Source organism: Ascidia mentula, chromosome 9 (genome assembly GCF_947561715.1).
Source record: "Ascidia mentula chromosome 9, kaAscMent1.1, whole genome shotgun sequence".
NCBI classification, from domain to species: domain Eukaryota; kingdom Metazoa; phylum Chordata; class Ascidiacea; order Phlebobranchia; family Ascidiidae; genus Ascidia; species Ascidia mentula.
In genome coordinates, this window is record NC_138574.1 from 1,583,865 (window position 1) to 1,604,735 (window position 20,871).

Below are 20,871 nucleotides of genomic sequence, written 5' to 3' on the forward strand. Positions count from 1 at the left end.
CAATTCCCCATCGCGTTAATTGCTCTGCGATATCGAATTTGTTCACATTTATGGAACAAAGCTGTTCCACGCACGTCCTACGTCACAATACACAAAAGAATCTGTATTGTGACGTGGATTTATTGAATGAATGTACTGCAACAAATGTCTCTAAAACGCAAAAGAATTATCGCAATTTTCCTATTCGTGACAATTTTCAAAACAACAAGAAACTCACAAACAATTGAACTACAAGTCACTTTAGTAAAGTCACAATTTCAGCTACAATCTGTCAATAACAACAAGAACACATGTGGCCTGCGAAAATGGCCTCCGCCTGTGATAGCCTAACACTTGACATTGTGACAGCAAAAGGCAGACTGAACGGAAAGTCGCATTGCTTGAGGCGACAGAGGATTGGTCTCTGCGAGATACCACCACATCTCACTAATGGACCTGCCTGCGCCTTTGGTAATGGACAAAGCAAAGCGAAAATTGCCGCGCAGATTTGCCGCAACACAACTTGTCTTGAAATCACCACGAGGAGATGGTGCATGGTATTGGGAAACATAAAGCTTCGCCCAAATCGATCGTTGTCAATTATTCTTTCGTTAAATTTTGGTAACTTTTTTCGTTTAAACAAAATAATTTTGTTTAGAATTAATTCAAAACGTTTCAATCGACAGTTTTTATTGCGGTGCGTTTTGGAAAGCTTACCTTCGCATCACCAATTTTTCAAATAAATCCACGTTCATTATAACTTCCACACAAGAAACCGTGGAACAATACCCTGAAATTTGAGGTAAGCTGTCATGTATTATTCATATGAGAGGATGCAATGCGTTTGGGAAATTATTCGGTTCTTTTCTATGAGCAAGAAATACATTTAAAACCTTCTGGTGACAAAATTCCAACAATAAAAGAATTTATGAAGAAACAACAATTTAACTTCATTTCTCTGTAAAATTCGTGACAACGATCTCGCATAACTTAGTGGATGTCTTGTATGTTTCGCCTAAAAAGGCACAAAACTGCACTTTGTTACTCACAAGAAGTGACAGACGACCAGTGTGCGATCTTTTATTATAAAGGGACGATCCTGTCTTGCTAGGCGAAAGCATATGGTAATACTTCTTTATTATAAAGTATATAGAAATATTAATTTCGCACAAAGGGCATCGTCAGCTTCGGTAGTTATTTAAATAGATTACACAACCAATTCAATAAGTCACAGAACCTAGTGATGCCTTTTCAAGCGAAATATATATGATCAAAGGTATTTTCGATTAGCTCAATGATCTTTTTTCAGATCACCTTATTGACTATTTGATATTACAAGGTCGCCTAATTGACCTTGAAACGACGCGATCTTGCCACTGGCGCGAAAATCCCCTGACATATTAAACTAAATGAACTCTTTTGTTTTAGTTGGAAATATTTTGCCGTTGGTTTCATGCAAGCACCTCGTTATGCCCAGCGACGACCGAAGCCCTGTCGTTAGGCCGCATTCATTCGGGTCATTATTATCAACGTGGCATCCAAGAACCTGGATTTAACCAACCCTTTCCGATCTGCAAGGGGTTGTTACCAGGTGAGCGGAGGTTAAATTTACGGAAATGGTGCGGTTTAAATATTGGGCAGTAACAGTGAATTGCGGGTTGGTTTGATCACAAGGCTGCGAATGAAGGGGTGGGTCGAGTGGCTATTTGTCCTGGCTTGATGCAAATAATTGCCAACCGCACCCGGTCATTCAAGGACTGATGCGCTGGAGCGTTTTGTTTTGGTGCCAAATTCAGGCCAAAGCAATGGGCCTATATAGGAATGGACATGACAAAAATGTTATCAATGAAAACTATTAAACGGTTATTATGACGTTACAAACGATGACGCAGCAAAACACGAAACAATATTGTGAGTTATCTTTCACGATAAGAGCAGCGGTTCAAAACCTTTTGCAAATTTTACACTTTTATAAAACAAGAATCTCCGATTTACCCCCAATACACAAAATCGTGCTCAATTTTTTCAAAAACACTAAAATCAACGAACTTCTCGAGAATAAACAAGAGGTGTTTTGTCAGAATCTACACGAGTTTACATGGGTTTTATTCAATGTAACAGTTTCCCTTTTTTGATATTTTCAACGCAAAGAATGAAGAAATTTAACTTCAGGGTTGATTTTACCCTAGGATGAAGATCAAGAGCCAAATCACTTTATGTAATGTATTTCGTCCTTAGGAACAAATGCGTATCTGGAAAATCTGGAGAGCTTCGTGAACAAACTTAGTTTTCATTCCGAACCTTCGCAAACAGTAACCAAGATACTGTAAATTGTACATGAAAACCCTGTCAAAAAACTTCTGTTCGTGTTTTGAGCTTAAACAAGACATGAAATGACTTGCGTTGTGTTTGTTGCTTGTCGGTTACAAGAATAGAACGAATCTTTTCTTGCCACGTCATAGGCGGTTTTCGGGCTTGGAAGTCCTGCAACCCATGGAGATATGTGTGATAAAATCTTAAAATAATGTCAGATCCATTATAGCATTTCCAAGTAGCTGATTTGATAAAAAAAACAAGTTTTGCTTCTTTTTGTAGCGAATTTAAACCGGTTTGTCCATTTCAAATCGAGTTTTTTTAAGTGACAAAATTGTCGTTGCACATATTTATACAAAAATACGCAAAAGATTGCAATAAAACTACATAGTTAGCACAAGTATATCGATTGCTAGTTGGCAAACCTTGTTAGTTCTTGTGCTGACATTCCTAACAAGTTTTATTCACTTTGACATTCAGCAGCCCAGGTGACAAAGGAAGGTTTCCTGACGTCACTGCACTTGTTTTGTCCGGTGGGATCGCCTCAAATCGGATTTGGGCACGACGCGCCTCAAGCTGTACATACCCGGTAATTTGCGGGTCAAGGAAATGCGGGAGGTTGAGCTACCGACCCTGTAATTAGCAACGGAAGGTGCCTGATTGTTAGCTGCAAGCTCGAACTCTAAAAATGCTTAAAACAATTGATGTTGAAATAGTGAATGATCTGAATGGTGAATGAACGACCGCAGAATTCAAAATACATAAAATTTACTGAAACAGTTGCATTATTTGTTGGGATTTTGATGATAATTGTTCGGATTTGGATGTTTTGTGGAAAATATGTTTTATTTCCGGTGATAATTCGATGAAACGATCGCAAACTACTCAGAAAGAATTTCTTTGTTCGAAATTTTTATCGAGTATTATGACGCAATAAATCGGATTGCTTAGGATAATGCTGGCTTTCTCGAACTGGTTGTGACGTAACAAGGAAAAACTCGCTCAACGTCGCGCCAAATATGGTAATCAGCAATCATAGCAGAACATTCCTTTGGCTTTCACTATACGTACAAGAGATAATAAGTCCTGCTACTACCTCATTAGAAACCTCTATATGCCACTGCAGAGGGCCGATAATTGGTTGGTTTTAAACAGTCAATACCCATACGTGTTTGTTTACTGTCCCAATCGTTACTGTTAAGCTCATTACATCCAATAATTTACGGCCTGCATTCTTCTGCAATAAAAGTAACTACTTCTGTCCACACAGGTTTAAGCAATAAGAGAGATCACAAAATCGGAAATTGAAAATTTTTATTTGGGAACAACACAGCAATCACTGAATTAGCAGCAAAAATATAACAATCAACGTTAGACTGGTGATGTCGCGAAAAAAAGGTTGCATTCAAAACCATTGTGACGTCATAATTTATGGTGGTGGAGCATCCAGTTTTTGCAGGAGTTATCGAACGAGTGGTTTATCCACTGACGTTCGAGAACAAGTAGTCTTTCCTTCTTTAGAAACAGAGGTTTCCCTCTGGCCCAGTCTCGGTCGACTTCTCCGTGGGCATCCAGATACAAGGTGCCTGGGAGGATTTCGAGAGGTTAAAATCTTTAAAGCCAGTGTTTCACAAAATTGTTTGGTCGGTTTGCAAAAATTTATTTAGCGCGTTTGGCTGTCAGTATATCTTTGCAATAAATGAAATACTTGTGATGGGAAATGCCCTTTCCTTACCGAATACTTGTTTTTTTTTTATCAATATGTTTTGTTCATTGCGTTTTAGTAGAGTTAGGATAAAATCCCCAAGCCATAAAAATAGTTTTAAAATTTCACGGATCTGTAGTTTGGTGGGTTGTATTTGTAAAGCGCTTGGACATTAAATTCCATTCGAAATTGATAAAAAACATGTTTCAATTTCTACATAAACTTAGATGTTGGTTTTCGTGAGTTTGTTGTCAAAATTTTACTGCACTATGTCTGTCTTAACTTGCAATGTACACAAACAAGACGGCCGCAAGAGAACCAATGAAGGTAGATATTAACTCACCCCAGTAGCAGAACCGATGACCACGCAAAATCACCACATTGCATGTGTTGATGAGAAGGAAGATACCCGTGCCCGCTCCACAGCGCCTCGCGTGGCGACTAGCGGCAAATTGACCTTGGTTCGGTGAGCAAAGGGATTTGTAGCAAACGTATGCTCCACACACGAGACAAATGGCCGGTTCCTTCGGTACTTCACCGCATTTCGTACATTTCTATGCCATAATGTACAGGAGTTGTTTGTGGTAAATTCAAAAACACGTTAAGAAACAGGTGTTAGAAACACAAAAGTACGACATATTTCTGAAAATAACGACAACATCAGTCTGGGATCTTTTTTTCAAAATGCACGAAAAAGGTTGTTATTTAATTGTCTGTATTAAGTTGCTATTCCATAAACCATTTTGCACACCGATCATAAAGCTACGTATGTTGAGAAATAAGTCTTAAAGTAAGTTCTGAAACCAAGTAAGAAAGAGGATTTTTTAAATTTATTTTTTTCCCAACACACCTGCTGTCTAAACATAAGAAACAGGAACCGATATTCTTCTGGTAAGTCAATCAATTTCGGAGAAAACCAGGTTTTGGATGAAGTCAGTGTTCTGTAAACTGGAGAGTAGCTTGTCCCACCTTTTTGCAATAACTAAGAAAACAAAATAAAATGATCAGAATTTGGCCAAATGTTTCTTGTATTTCAGTGAAGGCATGAACAGGTTTATATGCGAAAGTATTATTGTCATAATGTCATTAGTTATTGAGCATTAAGATAACAAAATACGTTTAAAGTAGTTTGTTATTGTGCTGACATGTTTTTTTTGCTAAAATATGAAATTAAATTAAGGCTGTTCGAGTTCATAATGTCTGACTGAAGTAAAGTTTAGTCCACAGGCCATCGAGGGACTCAACAGTTGGTTTGGGAACCAAAGATGATTTTAACAAAGAAAAAGTGCCAAATATTCACCTCTCTGCACCAACACGATATCAACGGCTTCGGGTCGCTTTCCCATTTCAAACATTGTAACACATTAACATCTCCACTGTCGGACATAGGACACAAACCTGTTGCACCCAAAATTTTGTTACAAAGCAGCTTAACTTTTAACTTAAGCTTACCAAGATAGATCGCAAGCTCTGTAAACTCCTTTCTTCCACGTCGGATGAGCGGAAACTCATTTCCACTTTTAACCAAGTGATATTGAACAAGGGATGCTATTTGCATGAAATGGAGCACGTAGTCCTCAACCAGTGTGAAAACAGACTGTGGAACAACATAGTGTATCTTAACCCAGTGCCTTTTTTGACATGGAGAGTTGCGCACCTCTCTGTATAGGACGTTTTTACAGAAGTGGACAAAAAATTGCACACATTTTAACCACATAAATAATTTACCAGTTTTTAAGTCATCACGAGCATGAGCTTTGTTTGCGAAATTAAAACAGAACTCCTGCAATTACGTTGTGTCTGATTATGACTTTGGCATGAGTAAATATTGTTCAAAGTATAATGTGGCGATACAATATTTGGGTGAATTAAATGTCACAAATTTTGAGCATGGGCCCCAAAAAAAATTAAAAATTTACGGGCCTAATCCACCACAAAGAATATTGCCATGTAGTGCAGAAAAAAAACACGCAACATAAGCCTTTATCTGTAGCCAAAATATATGCCTGAAGTGAGTTACCTCTTGTGTGTAGACAGTTGAGAAAGGTTGTGTTGTAACAGTGTTGCTTTCTGCAAGCAGTTTGGGTGGCAGGGAGCGAATTACATGAGCAAGCAAACACTCCAAGTTATCTCCTGTAAACGCCATCCCAGTCGAGCTGGATTTCCAACCACTGTGATACAAGAAACAAAGCTCAGCACAATAACATACGCAAACTGGAGCAATTTAATTTCCTAGTTTTTGGGTCCTACGTATATAACTGATACATACATATACATACTGAAAATAACTGAGACTCGGTTTGGTAAATGTAATCCTATGTAAATGCAGTACTTGCAAACTATACATACTACTCACATAATCAGAATTTTTTACACCAAGAGTACAATATGCTCAACAGGAAATATGTTCTATCATAGAAATATCCTTGATAAAAACAAAAAAGGTTAAGTCCCACCTTCTCTCATGATCTGAAAATTTGCAAGCACTCTGCACAAGTGCCTGCACGAAGGCCAAGTTGTAAACTTTCTGCACAAGATTCTGAAAACTGATGACGTCACATTCTTTAAAAGGTGTGGCCTTGTGGAAGAAAAATAATATTCAGGGCATTATTAGGTTTGCAGGCTTGGCAGCCCAGCCATTGCAGCCTAGATCAGCCACTTTTTCCTGACAAGTCGGAGCAAGATTTGAAAAATCAAGCTCCCAGTTAGGTTTGAACTCACGACCCTGGGCTAACCAGACCCAATGCTCTACCAACTGAGATACAGGAGCTCAGTGGTTTCATGGGGTATATTGTGGCCAAGGTACACTGGTGCACAACCTTCACATATACATAAGAGATCTCTACCAACATATCACATATTCAGGGCATTTAGTTTATGCTATTGCATGATGACTAGGCGCACTTCGAAGGCCCTCAATTGGCAGTGGTTGAACAACTACCTATATGCGAAGGAAAGTTGTGCACTTGTGTACCAGTGTACCTTGAGCACAATATGCCCACTTTAATCACTGAACTCCTGTAGCTCAGTCAGTGGAGTATTTGGCCTGGTTAGCCAAGGGCGTGAGTTCAAACCTCACTGGGAGCTTGATTTTACATGTTACGCTACAACTTGTCGGAAAAAATGTGACATGCATGCGTTGACAGTGAACAACTTAGTTCAGCAACAATACAATATATTTTTGCAAATAGGGCCACTTTTTCAACCTAACAGATCACATCAGCGCAGCTGGTGCAGCCAACAATGGTCTTTTCTGCTAACTAAAAAGGTGAGGACAAGTGGTTAATTAGCATCAACCTGTTAGGCACCAAATTAGGTACAAACCAGCAGAGACAGACCACAGTGAAAACCAAAGTAATTCAATGCAAAGTTTGCAGTTTTACCAGAGACAAGTTAGGAAGGTACGAATTATAAATTAGCCTTGATTTATGTACAAATAAAACAATTGACTACAGTTATCAACAATGTATCCACCTCGTAGTTTTTATCAAGGAAAAGAGCATCCATAATAAGTTTGACAAATAGTGCAGATGGATCTGCATACAGGGCAGGAATCCTAACACATTGGATTGATCCAACACCTTTAGTAAGTAGATCTGACCATATTTGGGAAACACTCCATTCCTCAGGGTCTACCTCCCTGATAAGCATGTGACACAATGCATCTGCAAGAATGTGGAAACGTTAAAAGATGTTCTGTTTCTGTTTGAAACTAACAAATTACACTGCCATGATTTTAGCGTGGGTAAATTCAATGATTTCTTTTTGTCACAATTTTACATCTACCCGGACCTTTTTCATGTGGATGAACTACAAAAGTTGGACATTATGTAGTGGTGCATTGAGTTGAAAAACATGTCTATTTCGTTATTCAACTCAGCACGCCACGAAGTTGTGTCTAGCCCACATTAAAGAGGCCTTGGAAGAGATAAAAGAGATGGGAAGTCGCAGCACTTCTACCAAATTCTTTAACTAACAGCTGTAAATGCAGTCAGCGACTTAAATTCAAAGTGGTAGGAATGTTGCAAAAACAAAATTGTGCGGATTCCAATCAGAATAAAAGCACTCAGCTATTTGGTCAAAAATGAATATTTGTAATATTTTAGCATTAACCTAAATCTCAAAAAAAAAACATTTTGCAACATGCAAACATTAAACTTCGCAAGCCTCTGTGAACTTGCGATTGCACGCAACAATACTAATCAACAAAACTTAATGTACACAATGCAGTAATATTTCATGCAATGGCATGGTTGCCCCACAATGCCTGGGCTGCCAAGACTGCAAACCTCTTAATCTACACAAAAGCACAAATCTTGCCTGTTGGTATTTTACGTTCCACAGAAAGTTTCAAAACAGATTTTGAAATATCCCGAGCCTCAGGGGAGAGAAGAGACCCTCCCAATTGTAACAAGACATGTTCAAATATAGAAAGGAATGCTGTGTAGACGTTGTTTAGTGTTGAACCTGAGAGACAATCTCTGCACTTCGCTTTCACTCCATTGTACGACTCAGCAATAGAGAATGAGGGGGGATTCTGACTTCCGCTGCAACAAACAAACCATTGTTACCTAACAATTCATTTAAATTGGCATCCAGTCCACTGTGAATATACATGCATGCAAACTGGAATGTAAAAACATCAATTAAAAAAACTTTCGTAATCATAAACAGGGCGTCGATTTTTATTGCGTGTCGAACATCTTGAGAAAAATTGTCGTGCGTGTCAAATAGTAAAAATGTAGTATCTGATAACTATCGCATGAAAACAACCATATTTCAATTGCATGATTCTTGTACTTACATAAGTTTAGAATTCAGGTTGAAATAACGACAAAACAATACAAAACCTTGCTTATTTAAAAGGAAAATAAAAATACACAATACCTTGGTTTGCTGGCTGGGCATTTGAGGACAAGATTTGAGAGTTGTCTGCACATTGGACACTTGAAAAAATATCTTCCATCCATGAGGTATGGTAATTGTTCCTGGTGTACAGAACTCATGTAGTCGGCATGGCATTTGATATGAACGTGATGACCACAAGTGGTCACATGAGCGCCACCAAGTGGAGCATAACAATCTGATGAAAAAATATCGGATATATCGGATACTGACACATGATATGGTTTTTTATCATGTTATTACTGCATTTACTAGGTTGGTTTGTAGGCTTAATATATATAACTTCGCATTTGCTGTTTAAGCAGTGAAAATCAAATCCTTTCTACTTTCTACTGCCAATAGAAATTAAATTTCTTTTACTTTCGCTAGTTTTAGGCATTAAATAAAATCATAAATAAAAGGTGACTATACGTAATTTGAACACAGTCTCACCGCCGTCATGGTTGTTATTTCTGCTTTGAAGAATATCAAATCGAACTTTTATGTCAGGACTTTTGCAAACAGTAGCAAAAGTGTCAACTTCTTGCCAAGCACTGGCCGGCTGGGTTTTTATCCGGTGAAAACCTGATTTCTTGTGACCTTGAAACATGGCAAAAAAAAAATTGTTGTTTCTGAACTGAAGAGAAATGTGATGAAATTAGCAAGTGAAACAAAGAAACCACATTTGTTTGGCTAATTTAATTTATGTTAGCTAATTTATGACATAGCAAAGTATGTTTCTACTTAGAAATAGAGTATCTTTCACAATAAATTTAAGTTGCTGGTATAAAGAAATTGCTCAAGCAAAAGCATATGCAAAACTAAACACAAAAGATTTTTGAAAATACCTAACACAAATGAAGGTTGCACAACACAAATAATTCCAAAAGTGTTGGGAGTATTTTCTATGTCAGCATCAACTTCACTGGAACCACAAATACAACATTCATAACTTTCCACATTTGCTTCTTCAGCCATAGCTGCATCTTCCAGTACTTCGGGTATTTGGTTTTCTGCAGACAAATTGAAGATGCATTTTCGGGTGTAAAATAGCTACAGAAACAAAGCAGATTTTATGCAGAAATAGTATATGAGTCAAGCAATTTATTTCAAATAATATTTTAGGTTTGTGAAAGGTTGCCATTGATCTATCCCGAAAAAAAGGCTAACTAAAAATATAAATAGATTTTTATTTTTAAATTTTGTAGATTTTTGTGACCTTTTGTAAGGGCGTGATATTTCCCAGCACAGCAGGTCACGAAACTAAGGACATTTCTTAGAAATAACTTAACATAGTTCAAGCCAACAACCTCAAAATAAGGGCACAGGTTTCAAATAAGGTGACTTCCTTGAAATAAAGTAATGTATTTGTTCTTCAAAGTGAGGACAAATGATAGAAAGACAACATAAAAATAATACAATAAACAAATGGCAAAGGTAGTAATATAACCAATGGTACCAACTTAACTGAAACCATATATCTTACTTAAAAATTGCTTCTGTTGTTCTTGGATTTGTTTCATCATTCTCATTTGTGCATTTTTTGCTTCCTGCCTTCGTCTGTTTCTCTCTGCGGTGGCACTTTCTTCACCTGATGATGTCACTGATGATGATGTCATTGGGTGAGGATGAATAGTTTTGTAAATCAACCCTATGTTCTGAACAGACAAATGTTAGATAAATATTTGTTGGAACAGAACAGATGGAAATAATAATAGAAACGATACTACATCTATGCTTGGACCAAGCTACCCTGAAAGGGTATCTACTGATAAACCTTTTTGTTTAAAGCTGAAAATATCGATCAAACAGAGAGTTATGATATAAAACCTCTATGGCTGTCTGCTAGATCGATATTATCAACCAGATAATATTGCAAAAAAATTCAAATTGTTTTTTATAAAGTAGCAGAAACAACAATGTATGCTCTTACATTTTTAATGGTCATGGATTTCATGGCAGCTAGCTTGAGGACTTTTCCAACGACATTGCTTCTGGTTGGAGGAAGTTGATCATGTGACATAGACATGTGAACTCCTTCGTCCAATGAAAACGAACCGGGGGCTTTTGAAAATTTGTCGAAAAGCTTGAGCAATAAACTAAGCATGCTCTCCTGCATAGAACAATATTTCCTTGCACAATGGTATTGTATGTCCTAATGGAGATAAGACCATTGGTGGAATTTAAATACTTTAACACCAGGTTATCTCACTAGCAGCATGCAATAGTGAACCGAGACTGATATATAGACTAAAGATTGATGTTCGGGTTGCCATCCATTTATTAAGGCAATATGCAAAATCTACTGTATTGCTACTACACAATGTGTCGCAAATACATGTGCTTGTAAGTTGTGATGTTATAAAAACTATTAGGGCTATTAATAATATATTATCCACAGGTAAAATTCTGATAAAGGTTTATTGAATAAAGACCAAAGCATAATCAGATTTTTTTTGCCATACGAGCACTTTTCCTTCTGTTTAAGTAAAAGTAGCAAATAATGCAACTTACACTTGATGTCGATCTTGATCCCACAGGAAGATTTTGGTCTGTGGAAAAAAAATTTGAACTCATACGCACGGTTTCGCAAAAGTTTTAAATTTTACCTGTGGCAGATACAGCTTCAACATGATCAACGACCTTGAAAATGTTTATTTTTATGTCACTTGAGTCAAACCTCAAGTTGAGTGGAACACTTTGAGGCCAGTTAATTGTTCTTGTGCTGCGACTGGACATGTCTGAAATATTACATGTTATCTTTATGTGGTAAGAAAAGGTCAAGTAAGAACTACATTTTCCTTATTGCTCATTAACACATTTTTTTAAATAAGCAATTTAACAGCAAGCAGTCAGCGTGATTGTGTATGTCTGAAATATTATGTGTCAACTTAAGTGGTAAAAATGGATACACAAGAGCAATATGTGTTTTTTCAACAAGCAATTTAACAGCAAGCAAATCAATGTTCAAACTGACATTAACACTTGAAAGTAAAGTTGCATTAATTTTTCTTCAAATTGCTATGACGATTTCCACCGGATGTACTTTTTAACATATACTTTATAAATGTTTCCATGTTTATTGCATGAACAAACTTTTAAACCGTGGAAAATAAACCTGATCAACAGTAGTAGTGATTTGAAAGCAATGTTCATTCAAATACCTGTAATAGGTGGAGGTATCTTCAATGAAGCCTCGAGCAGGTGGAGACACAATGCAAGAGTCTGTGACAAAACAGTTACTTTTAAAACCTTTCCTAATTAAACTAGGCGTGGAATTAATTCAGCATCACATAATTATGTAGACAAAGTTATGTTTCCGCACATGTTCTGTGTATTTTGCTTCTTGGCTTCTGTATAAACTTAGATTTGTTTAAAAACAGTCCTGAAATATATCCACAAAAAGTCAATAAATACTTCAGCATATTTATCACCATGCACCTTCCATGATAACCAGATTTAGAGGTTAAATTAATAAATTTTTGAACATTTTTTACCGAGTGAAAAAATGTCATCAGCCTGTAAAGCAACCATCGTGTGTTGATATCCTTTAAATTAATAAATTGATAGATTCAAGACAAAAGTGAAAAAAACAAATCTAATGCTGATCGCCTGCCACTATTTTTTAAGCATTCAAAGTTTATCCAACAATTACTTCAAGACGTACATTATCTGTAACAACTTCATGTTCATGTAGAGATTTGAACAACACAATGTAGATGAAAGCATGTAACGTCGGGCAGTGAAGCAGTTTCACCAATCCACTGTGGGCACCCTTGGGTGGTATGATTTCTATAGAAAAACGCCGGACTTAAAAACCAACAAAAACATGCGAGGAATGGATAAAAATGTTTGTCAAAGAATAAATGAAAGTTTGTGTACTTTGAATCTACTGTTGTCTTTATGGCCAACAAAGACTCAATGGCAGATTTTAATTCCAGTAATCCTAAGTTGTTTGTTTGATGTTGTTCATGATATCATGAATGACTTACAGGAGTTGTCAATATACAATCGTTGTTTACCTTTGTAAGGTGGCCAAAGTTCAGTGTCAGAGAAGCCAGGAGCAAGATGTGCTTTGCTGATTAGATGGGAGCAGTAGTTTTTATGAGCCTGTGGGTCAACATTTAATGTCATGCATTATGGCAGCCAGTAATAAAAACAAATAATTTGCTTCCGTCACAAGGGGTTTTCAAACTATGGGTTGTGACCCCACTTAGGGTCAGCAAATGATGTAGGGGAGTTGTAAAACCAACATTTAAAGACGGTCGTACAGAATTTCTGTTTTAAAAATTGGGGTCACATCAAAATTTCCCTGATAAAATGAGGCCGCAGAGCAAAAAGTTTGAGAACAGACATCTCCAAAGTTTAGTCTGTAACAAGCACAGGGCGCCCTAACTGACCTGGTGGATGTGGCGTTTATACAAGACTCGATGCTGTGAGAATATCGGATCATAGAGTTGCCAACATCTGTCATTTGGCACGTACGTGGTTTGTTCCATAGCTCCACCTGATGGACAAACAATAGTTACAGAGAAAACTTGGGAAATTGTCGCATGTACTTGCCTTCCTTTTTAACTGAAAGTTTTTCCAGCAACTTGGATAACATCTTGGTGTTGTTCTGTGTCTTTGAACCAGAGTGGGATTCATGGCATTGTGGGATGTGATCTTGCAATGTGCTGTAAGTGCAATCCTGACTCGTTAGCAAGAAAACTGCCTCCGATTCCATTATTTCTTCCATAGTAGAACCTGAGGCAAAAATATACTTTTTAATTTAGTATTGGATAAGATTTCTTGATTAACATTTAAAATGAACATATAATTATTCTTTACTGACAGAAATTATAAAAATAGAATTTACATCTTATTAACTGGCAAATTTAGCTACCATTACATATTACCAGTATTTGTTCTGATGCAGATTAAGGAGGCAAGAAGAAGAAATGCTGACTCGAGCATTTTAGGGCGACGATCCTCATCGGGTGCAGCAAGTGGCTCCTGCGAGATGTCGATGTCTTTGTTTAACGTGAGACAGTGGTTGATGCGACATCGCTCGAATACGTTTGTGATGAGGACATCCGGTGGCAGAATCAGAGAACAAAACTGTGAATGAAACTGGTTTTAACAAACTGGATATAACCGAGGTGTAATAATAGTCTTTAGGTTGGATACATAAATACTTTAAGTACCATGTCTTAAAACCAGCGACAGCAATTAGCGGTTAGGGAATGTTTGAAACCAAGTGTTTCTGATTACCGTCATTAAAAAAAAAAAAAGGCAAAATCAATTTTTCGAATTTTAAAAATAAATCGACTGACGGTAATCAGAAACACTTCGTTTCAAACATCCCCTATCCGCTAATTGCTGTCACTGGTTTTAAGACAGTGCCTCATCAGGGGCTAGATTCTGTCCACTTTAGAAATTAGGTTTTACTTCAAATACATTTACATTAAAAGAGGATACAGCACAGAATCTAGCTGATGATCAGAAATGAATACAGACAAAGAAAAGGTGAAGAATTACTGTTTTAACACATTTGCTTTGATCAATCCTGGCACTTTTTGGCTTAAAATTGAGAAGTTATATGAAAATAACTTTGAGAATATAAACGCCAATGCTATTGGGAAGTTTAATTTGCATTTTTACATCCTTTAAACCCCACATTTAACTAAATCTCTTGTCCCAAAAATGATCACAAAAAAAATAACATAGGAATCATTAAACTGACTTGTAACAAATAAACATCGGCATCAATGAAAAAAGTGCAGAAAAAATATTGTTTGTAAGCGAGGGATTGGGTTGAAAGAACGACACCGTTGCGGATCCACATTCCACATTGGATTTCATACATTGTCACCAACACCTTCAAAAAAAAAATTATTTTACCCAGTGACCATTTCAGGTTAACTTTCTTCAAAAGTCTTTAACAATTTTACAATGCTTGTTAACAATATAAAGGAAAAGTACATAAGTTTTGATTTTAGGCCAATACTAAACTTTACCATTCTAAATCTTGTGTCTTGCACGGAAAATGTGGTGCTTTACTACAACATTTAGAAACTTAAGTTAAGATTTTTATGAACAAAACTTTGTCTTCTATCAGTTTTCTTACATGCAAAGGATGTTGAATTATTTTCATTGCAATATCTTCAGCAATCAATATTTCATTCAAACTGACTCCTAACAAAATTAAACAACATAAATTAGGAAATAACAAAAAAAAAATACAAATATCTCCCAAAAGAATTTTAAATGTTACTAGAACAAGCGAAACATGTTTTCTAAAACTAGAAGCGTGGACAGAAAGTTGTTCTAGTAACATTTAAAATTGGATTGAAGGTTAACTTGTGTTACGTGAAAAGAAGTGCTGCTGGTTATTAGGTGGATTTCATGAAGTAAAAACATTTTATATGTCTCAAAAGAATTAGAGCAACCCTGTAGTTTCATAGATACAGTTCTGCAGATCAACAGCAACAATTACAGGATCCTTACCTTGGTTATAAAGAGCATTGCTAATGAGTAGCGCAAAATATCGGTGCAGAGGGTAATGGAAACTAAGTTGATCAAATGGTAACTTGTCATTAAAGTTAAGAGCATCAAAAAATTCAACCAGTCCATTGGTGAGCAAAATGTTGCACATACTTAAACTGAGGTGGGCTGTTGAAGAATCCTGAAATGTTGCAGAGGTTTGATGATTTTTACAAATGCTAACATAGTAGCCTATTTGCCAAGGGTGCATTTATATACATTGACAACATTCAATTTTTTTGTCTTCTTAAACTATGTTGTTGTTTTTTTGCCAGCAGATCCGCCCATTACAACAAAGGGTGCAACTAATCATAATGTTTGAAGTGGCCCAAATGACAATTTTGTGAAATAATATAAAGTAATTTACCAAAAAATCATACATTTGCATGAACTTTCATTTCATAAAATTAGCAACTAATTCCTATAGCATTTATTGCACTTTAACCAAACCTATCAGTATTTGGGCAAATAGAGCACCACAAAGCGACAAACACCCCCAACTGTAGAGTGTAGTAAAAAATTTGCATGTTTTTGCTCCAACATTCAGTGAAAACAAAACCATAAATTCCCTGTCAATTTGCCCACAAAATCATTCACGAAATGCAAGTAGCCCTCTGGCCTAAAATATTAAATGTCTCTGGTTTTCAGTCAAAATTAACTTTGGAGCAAGTTTATTGGTAACATACTGTATTAAGTTGATATTAACCTGCAATACATCGAGAACACTCCACAATGGTGATGCACAGGCTTCCCGCTCTGTATAAAATCCCAACAGAGACTGATTGGTTTCAAATTCAACGTGGTTGTACATTTCCCGGTGAACTAAATCCATTCCACTAAAACTCACTAATAACTGGACCCAGAGGCTGGAAAAAAAGATTGTTTTCTGTCTGTGCTTCAGTTTTCAAATATAAGTATTTAGCTAACTTACTACAATAAAAATTATGGAACACAAACAGTACAAGCACTGGATTTCAATATTAACAACTGTTATCTGGCAAACTAGCAGCCTACTGTTACTTAGCTATGCAGAGTATCCAACAAACCAATACACAAAAGTACAATTCAAGACTATATGGCAATCAAATTTTTTCCAGAAATGCCATTCTGGGATTTTGCATAAAACAGGCAGCAAAATGAAAACACACAGGACAAGCTAAAGTTAATAGTAAGCTCTCACTTGACCAAATCAGGGTCTCCAAGGAATTTCAATGCACATTGTTTGTGACTTAAAACGTTTATGAAGTCACTGAATATTGGCCAGTAAGCATTGTTTTGTACTTCCTCGCTTTGTGACATCACACACTGGTGAAAGTCATCGTTACTCGTCCGAGATGGAGCGAGCATCTTGTTGACAATGTTGTACGAAGCAATCATGAAAATCTAACAAAATAACAAGGACTTTAACACTAAAACGTTTACAGTGGCAAGAATTGTATAACATGCATACATAGATATTCTACATTTAATAAGAATTGAGTAATTATTTTAGATTTAAGATCAGTGACTCACTACTATGATAACACTCCAAAAAAACAGGGACTTCAAAATTCATTTTGAAAAACTTAAGTTAATTGACATTTTCTGTTGTAATTGTGTTACATACAAAGGTTAATATGTTGTGAGTGCATCGTTACAAGATTTTGTCTTGGGATGAGTGGGTAACCAGTTCAAGTTGGAAACCACTGATTTACGTAATAAAAATCCAACAATGGTAGATTCACAACAGTAAACAGCTGTAAAGTTAAGCAACATTCATTTATTAGTTTTTACCTGCAGCAGTCGTTCATTGTTAGTCAGCATAATGGCTATTTCATCGTTACTGAACAATTGTACGGATATATGAACAACTCTGCCACAAAAACATGATGTAAACAGAATAACTTTACCATTTAATCAAACTTATGATTATGCTTTTGCAGTAATCGATAGCAAAATAGTTTATTTTATTATTCACAGTTTTAAATAGAAAAGTGTGCATTTGTGGCAAACACCCAACACTACAAACAGGTACATTACAACATTAAACCATAACACTTTCACATGGCATAAACTTTTCAAAATAAAATAAACAACACCTTACACCGCAATAAGTATTAATTTTAAATCCTCTATTTTATAAAAATAACTTGTTTTCTCCGATGCTCACCTGTTGGATAATTGTGCGACGTCTGCAGAGTTTGACAACGAAACGGCGATTCTAGAGTAATGTTGCGTGAAGGATCGGGCAAACTCCTGCTTTATCTTGAGGTCAGGAAGAAGATTCAGCAAAATTAGGATTAGAGGTTCAGGAAATTCATATCTTGAAACAAAAATTTAGTTTTATTGAGTTTTTTAAAGTTATAACTTTTTTTTTTTTTTTTGGTTGACTGGACAACCTTTCAATGAACTTCAATGAGACAGTTAACTTTATTAAATCTTACTAAAAATATACTGAAATTAAACAAAGGTTTTAAGGTGTCTGGTAATTGTGATACAAGTGATGACATATATTTGTATCACAGAATATGTATATAAATTGTCTGATATATAGAATATCACAACAAATTAGTCACTAGCCAAGGTAAGTCATTAGCACAGTCATTGGTCTGTAAAACCCATCATTACCTCACAGTCCAATAAGCAAGCTCATCAAGGTAGCGCTTATACTTCACAGCGTTGTAATAATTTTTGTCTTTTATTTCTTCAGGAATAAGAGGTTCACGAAATGTCTATGGAGCAAAATTAAACTACTGGAAACGACAATTCAAACCAGCATCAGAGTTTTTTATCTGAAAGATCTATGTTTTTGTCTAAATTAATTTTTTTTTTTAAATATAAATTTAAATTTGATTGTAGACTTATGTGTTATGTTCCACAATACTTTATGACATGTGTTTAAAATAATAGCAATAGTAGTACTGATGATGAACCAAGTATAGGTTCGAAATGTTTACTTAACATGATTAACTGCATATTAGCTTTGGCTTTTCTCTTCAAAGTTATCAACCCCACTTATTTTGCACCCAATAATAGCAATACTTGCTATTTATCAATTAATAACAATTAACACAATGCTTGGTTACAGCTTTACTTAAAGATAATTGATACCTGAACAGATTTCACAAATTCGTCAATGCTTCTATTGTGCAAGAGACAAATTGGGTTGGAGCGGTCTTCAACACATTTGTATCCACGACCCTCAAACAAATCTAGGTAAAGAATCTCATCGAGGAGAATATCGCCCAGGTAACTTCGAATCACAGAACCTTGAAAAACATAGAAATGTATATAATGTACAGAAAATGTATAAACTATTTTGGGAAATTTATCTCACTGTTTTTCTCAAAAAAAAAAACACAGAAGATGAAAATATGCAGGAATTATTTGTAATTAGATTTGAAGAAACATAGTGCATAGGTTTAAGTTTTTTAAGTGTTACACATCATAAAAATATTTATTTTTTTCTAACTTGATAAATTACAAACAGACAAAAAATGGTTATCATGAGTTTATGTTTTTTTTTTATTTGGAAATGGTATATTTTACAAGTACACACCAAGTTTAATAAGCTCCAATAAAAACCCAAAAAGTTCATTCAGTTGAGAGGGAAAAGAAATTTGAAACGTCTCAGGGGTTAAGATGTTTGACGTAAGCTTGCGCAACACATGAACAAGAAAGAGGACCATGCGATCAAGCACAACCTGCATAGAAAGAGAAAGTGGTTTTACAACAAACATATCCAATGTAAAGATCTTCACAACAGTTTGTGTAGCATACAATAATAAACTGCCTTTAAGCATTTAACCCCAAAAAGCACATTTTACATTACTTAACATTGTTCTATTTTTGCAGCAATTTTAATTTCTTAGAATACAAAACAAAAATTAAGTTTCTCCAATCAATAAACTTAATATGGTTTGTTGTTTAAATGTTTGACGCCCATGTGACAATAGACCCACACCTTTGCTACATTTAAGTAGGCGGGAGGCAAAGGATCAGGCATAACTCTATTGGGCCCATGATGTGAACAGAAGCCTGTTTTTTGCATCACACTGGAATCTCCACAGTCGCAGGCACCTCCAGCTTCACTACGGAATATGTTGTAATCATGACCTTGGTGGTTGCCTTGCTCAAAACATGCTGAAAACAATGATGGATTTGTGTGATATTGGAAAAAAATACAAATACATTTAATCCATTTTTCAAGTATTTCTAAACAAACCTGAAACCTGATGCTTTTGTAGAATATAAAACATATATATAAATAAAATCATAACATTTGAAAATACTTTGTTTTAATTCCATAAATTTATTTTGTTGACAATAAATCATACCTGCACAGAGGGACATGCACGGAGATGTGGCACAAGTTCTGCATCGATATGCCACAAAATTAGCCGTCCAAACACAACCGCACAAAGGAGATGAATCAACATGTCGTAGTTTGTTGCAAAATTCCTGATAGTTTCCGGAGCTGTAGCAAGCGAATAAAGCTTTCAACCACTCAATATGTCCGCTCCTGTAGGAGTACAATAACGTTTAATTCCTGAACAACATCTAGAAAAATTTAGGGTTTAAATTTGTGGATTTGTTGATGAGCAAAAACTGTGTGGTAATCCATTTTTCATTGAGAGCTGCAGACATATGTACACACTGTTTCGACCTGTAAGGTCTCATCAGTGCAGCTGTGGACTGTAGCACTGGGCTAGCTTTTACACTAGCAGGCACACATATTTCCACTTTGGTACCTTTCGGTCAATGTCAATCCGTTGGGTACCCAAGCGAATGAATTATTATGGCTCTCTTTGCCCATTTTTCATGTTTCCGGATGCTATTTTTAACACTAAACACCATTCACCCATACACGATGTCTGATAGATCACAAATAATAGCGTGCATACAAACAATTACCTGTCTACAGATAAATCTTTTGGATTCAACAGCTCATCGCAAATTGCGTGTACATGTTGCTTGGCAGCATGTGGATCTTGTTCAAAGCTTTTTCGTAGATAGTTGCAAGCGGTCAGTTTCGATCCAGTGAGTAAATGGGTCATACTTGAACTTACACATAAATTTTATCAATAATCTGCTTGTACTGCGCTCAGATATTTAGTAAATTGATATAAACATGGAAAATAATTCCTGATTGTTTATTTTTGGAACAGCTGAGCGGCGGGACAAACCCAATGAGCGAAAAGGAGGATTCTATTTTGTTTCTGTGAATCATCTCCTTGCAATTTTAAAAAATATGCACAAAAATTGTTTAAACATTTTGCATTTATGATCCAGCTACCACTTATTCAAGGTTCCTCATTTATGATTCATCGACTAAAGATCAAAGAGTTCCTCTTTTGTTGTCGCAAGTTAATTAATGATCATTTTTGCGAATGTGTTTCAGTATAGTTTATTTGTAATTATTTCGCCTTTTTTTTAGCTTTTTATCGTGACAAAGGTCATTTTTATACGTTTATTAAATTTAACCT

General features: G+C 35.9%; 1 protein-coding gene across 1 annotated transcript; it reads right to left on the reverse strand.

Annotated features, from left to right (window-relative positions):
- Positions 1-3,588: 3,588 nt before the first annotated feature.
- On the reverse strand, positions 3,589-20,643 carry LOC145912944 (E3 ubiquitin-protein ligase UBR3-like). Its single transcript, XM_083000415.1, has 35 exons — positions 20,300-20,643; positions 19,723-19,907; positions 19,350-19,528; positions 18,945-19,089; positions 18,497-18,654; positions 18,014-18,117; positions 17,556-17,708; positions 17,180-17,258; positions 16,587-16,789; positions 16,113-16,272; positions 15,371-15,548; positions 14,991-15,058; positions 14,607-14,741; positions 13,780-13,981; positions 13,445-13,627; positions 13,282-13,388; positions 12,904-12,991; positions 12,549-12,673; positions 12,046-12,106; positions 11,491-11,622; positions 11,396-11,433; positions 10,815-10,994; positions 10,368-10,539; positions 9,730-9,894; positions 9,335-9,481; positions 8,885-9,080; positions 8,318-8,544; positions 7,472-7,662; positions 6,454-6,575; positions 6,018-6,168; positions 5,450-5,594; positions 5,298-5,395; positions 4,848-4,979; positions 4,341-4,551; positions 3,589-3,878 (listed from the first exon to the last, which is right to left on the reverse strand). Exons 1-35 carry the CDS (start codon positions 20,440-20,442, stop codon positions 3,715-3,717), a joined length of 5,127 nt encoding a protein of 1,708 aa, XP_082856541.1. The 5' UTR covers positions 20,443-20,643; the 3' UTR covers positions 3,589-3,714.
- Positions 20,644-20,871: the final 228 nt, after the last annotated feature.

Bases quoted from the DNA above. Each gene is read 5' to 3' on its own strand.
- LOC145912944 (XM_083000415.1), bottom strand. From the start codon at position 20,442: ATGACCCATTTACTCACTGGATCGAAACTGACCGCTTGCAACTATCTA. The intron at 11,434-11,490 runs GTAAAATTTAAA...TTTTTTCCACAG, and splicing joins TGAAGCTGTATCTGCCACAG to ACCAAAATCTTCCTGTGGGA. The intron at 9,081-9,334 runs GTGAGACTGTGT...TTTTTTCATCAG, and splicing joins AAATAACAACCATGACGGCG to ATTGTTATGCTCCACTTGGT.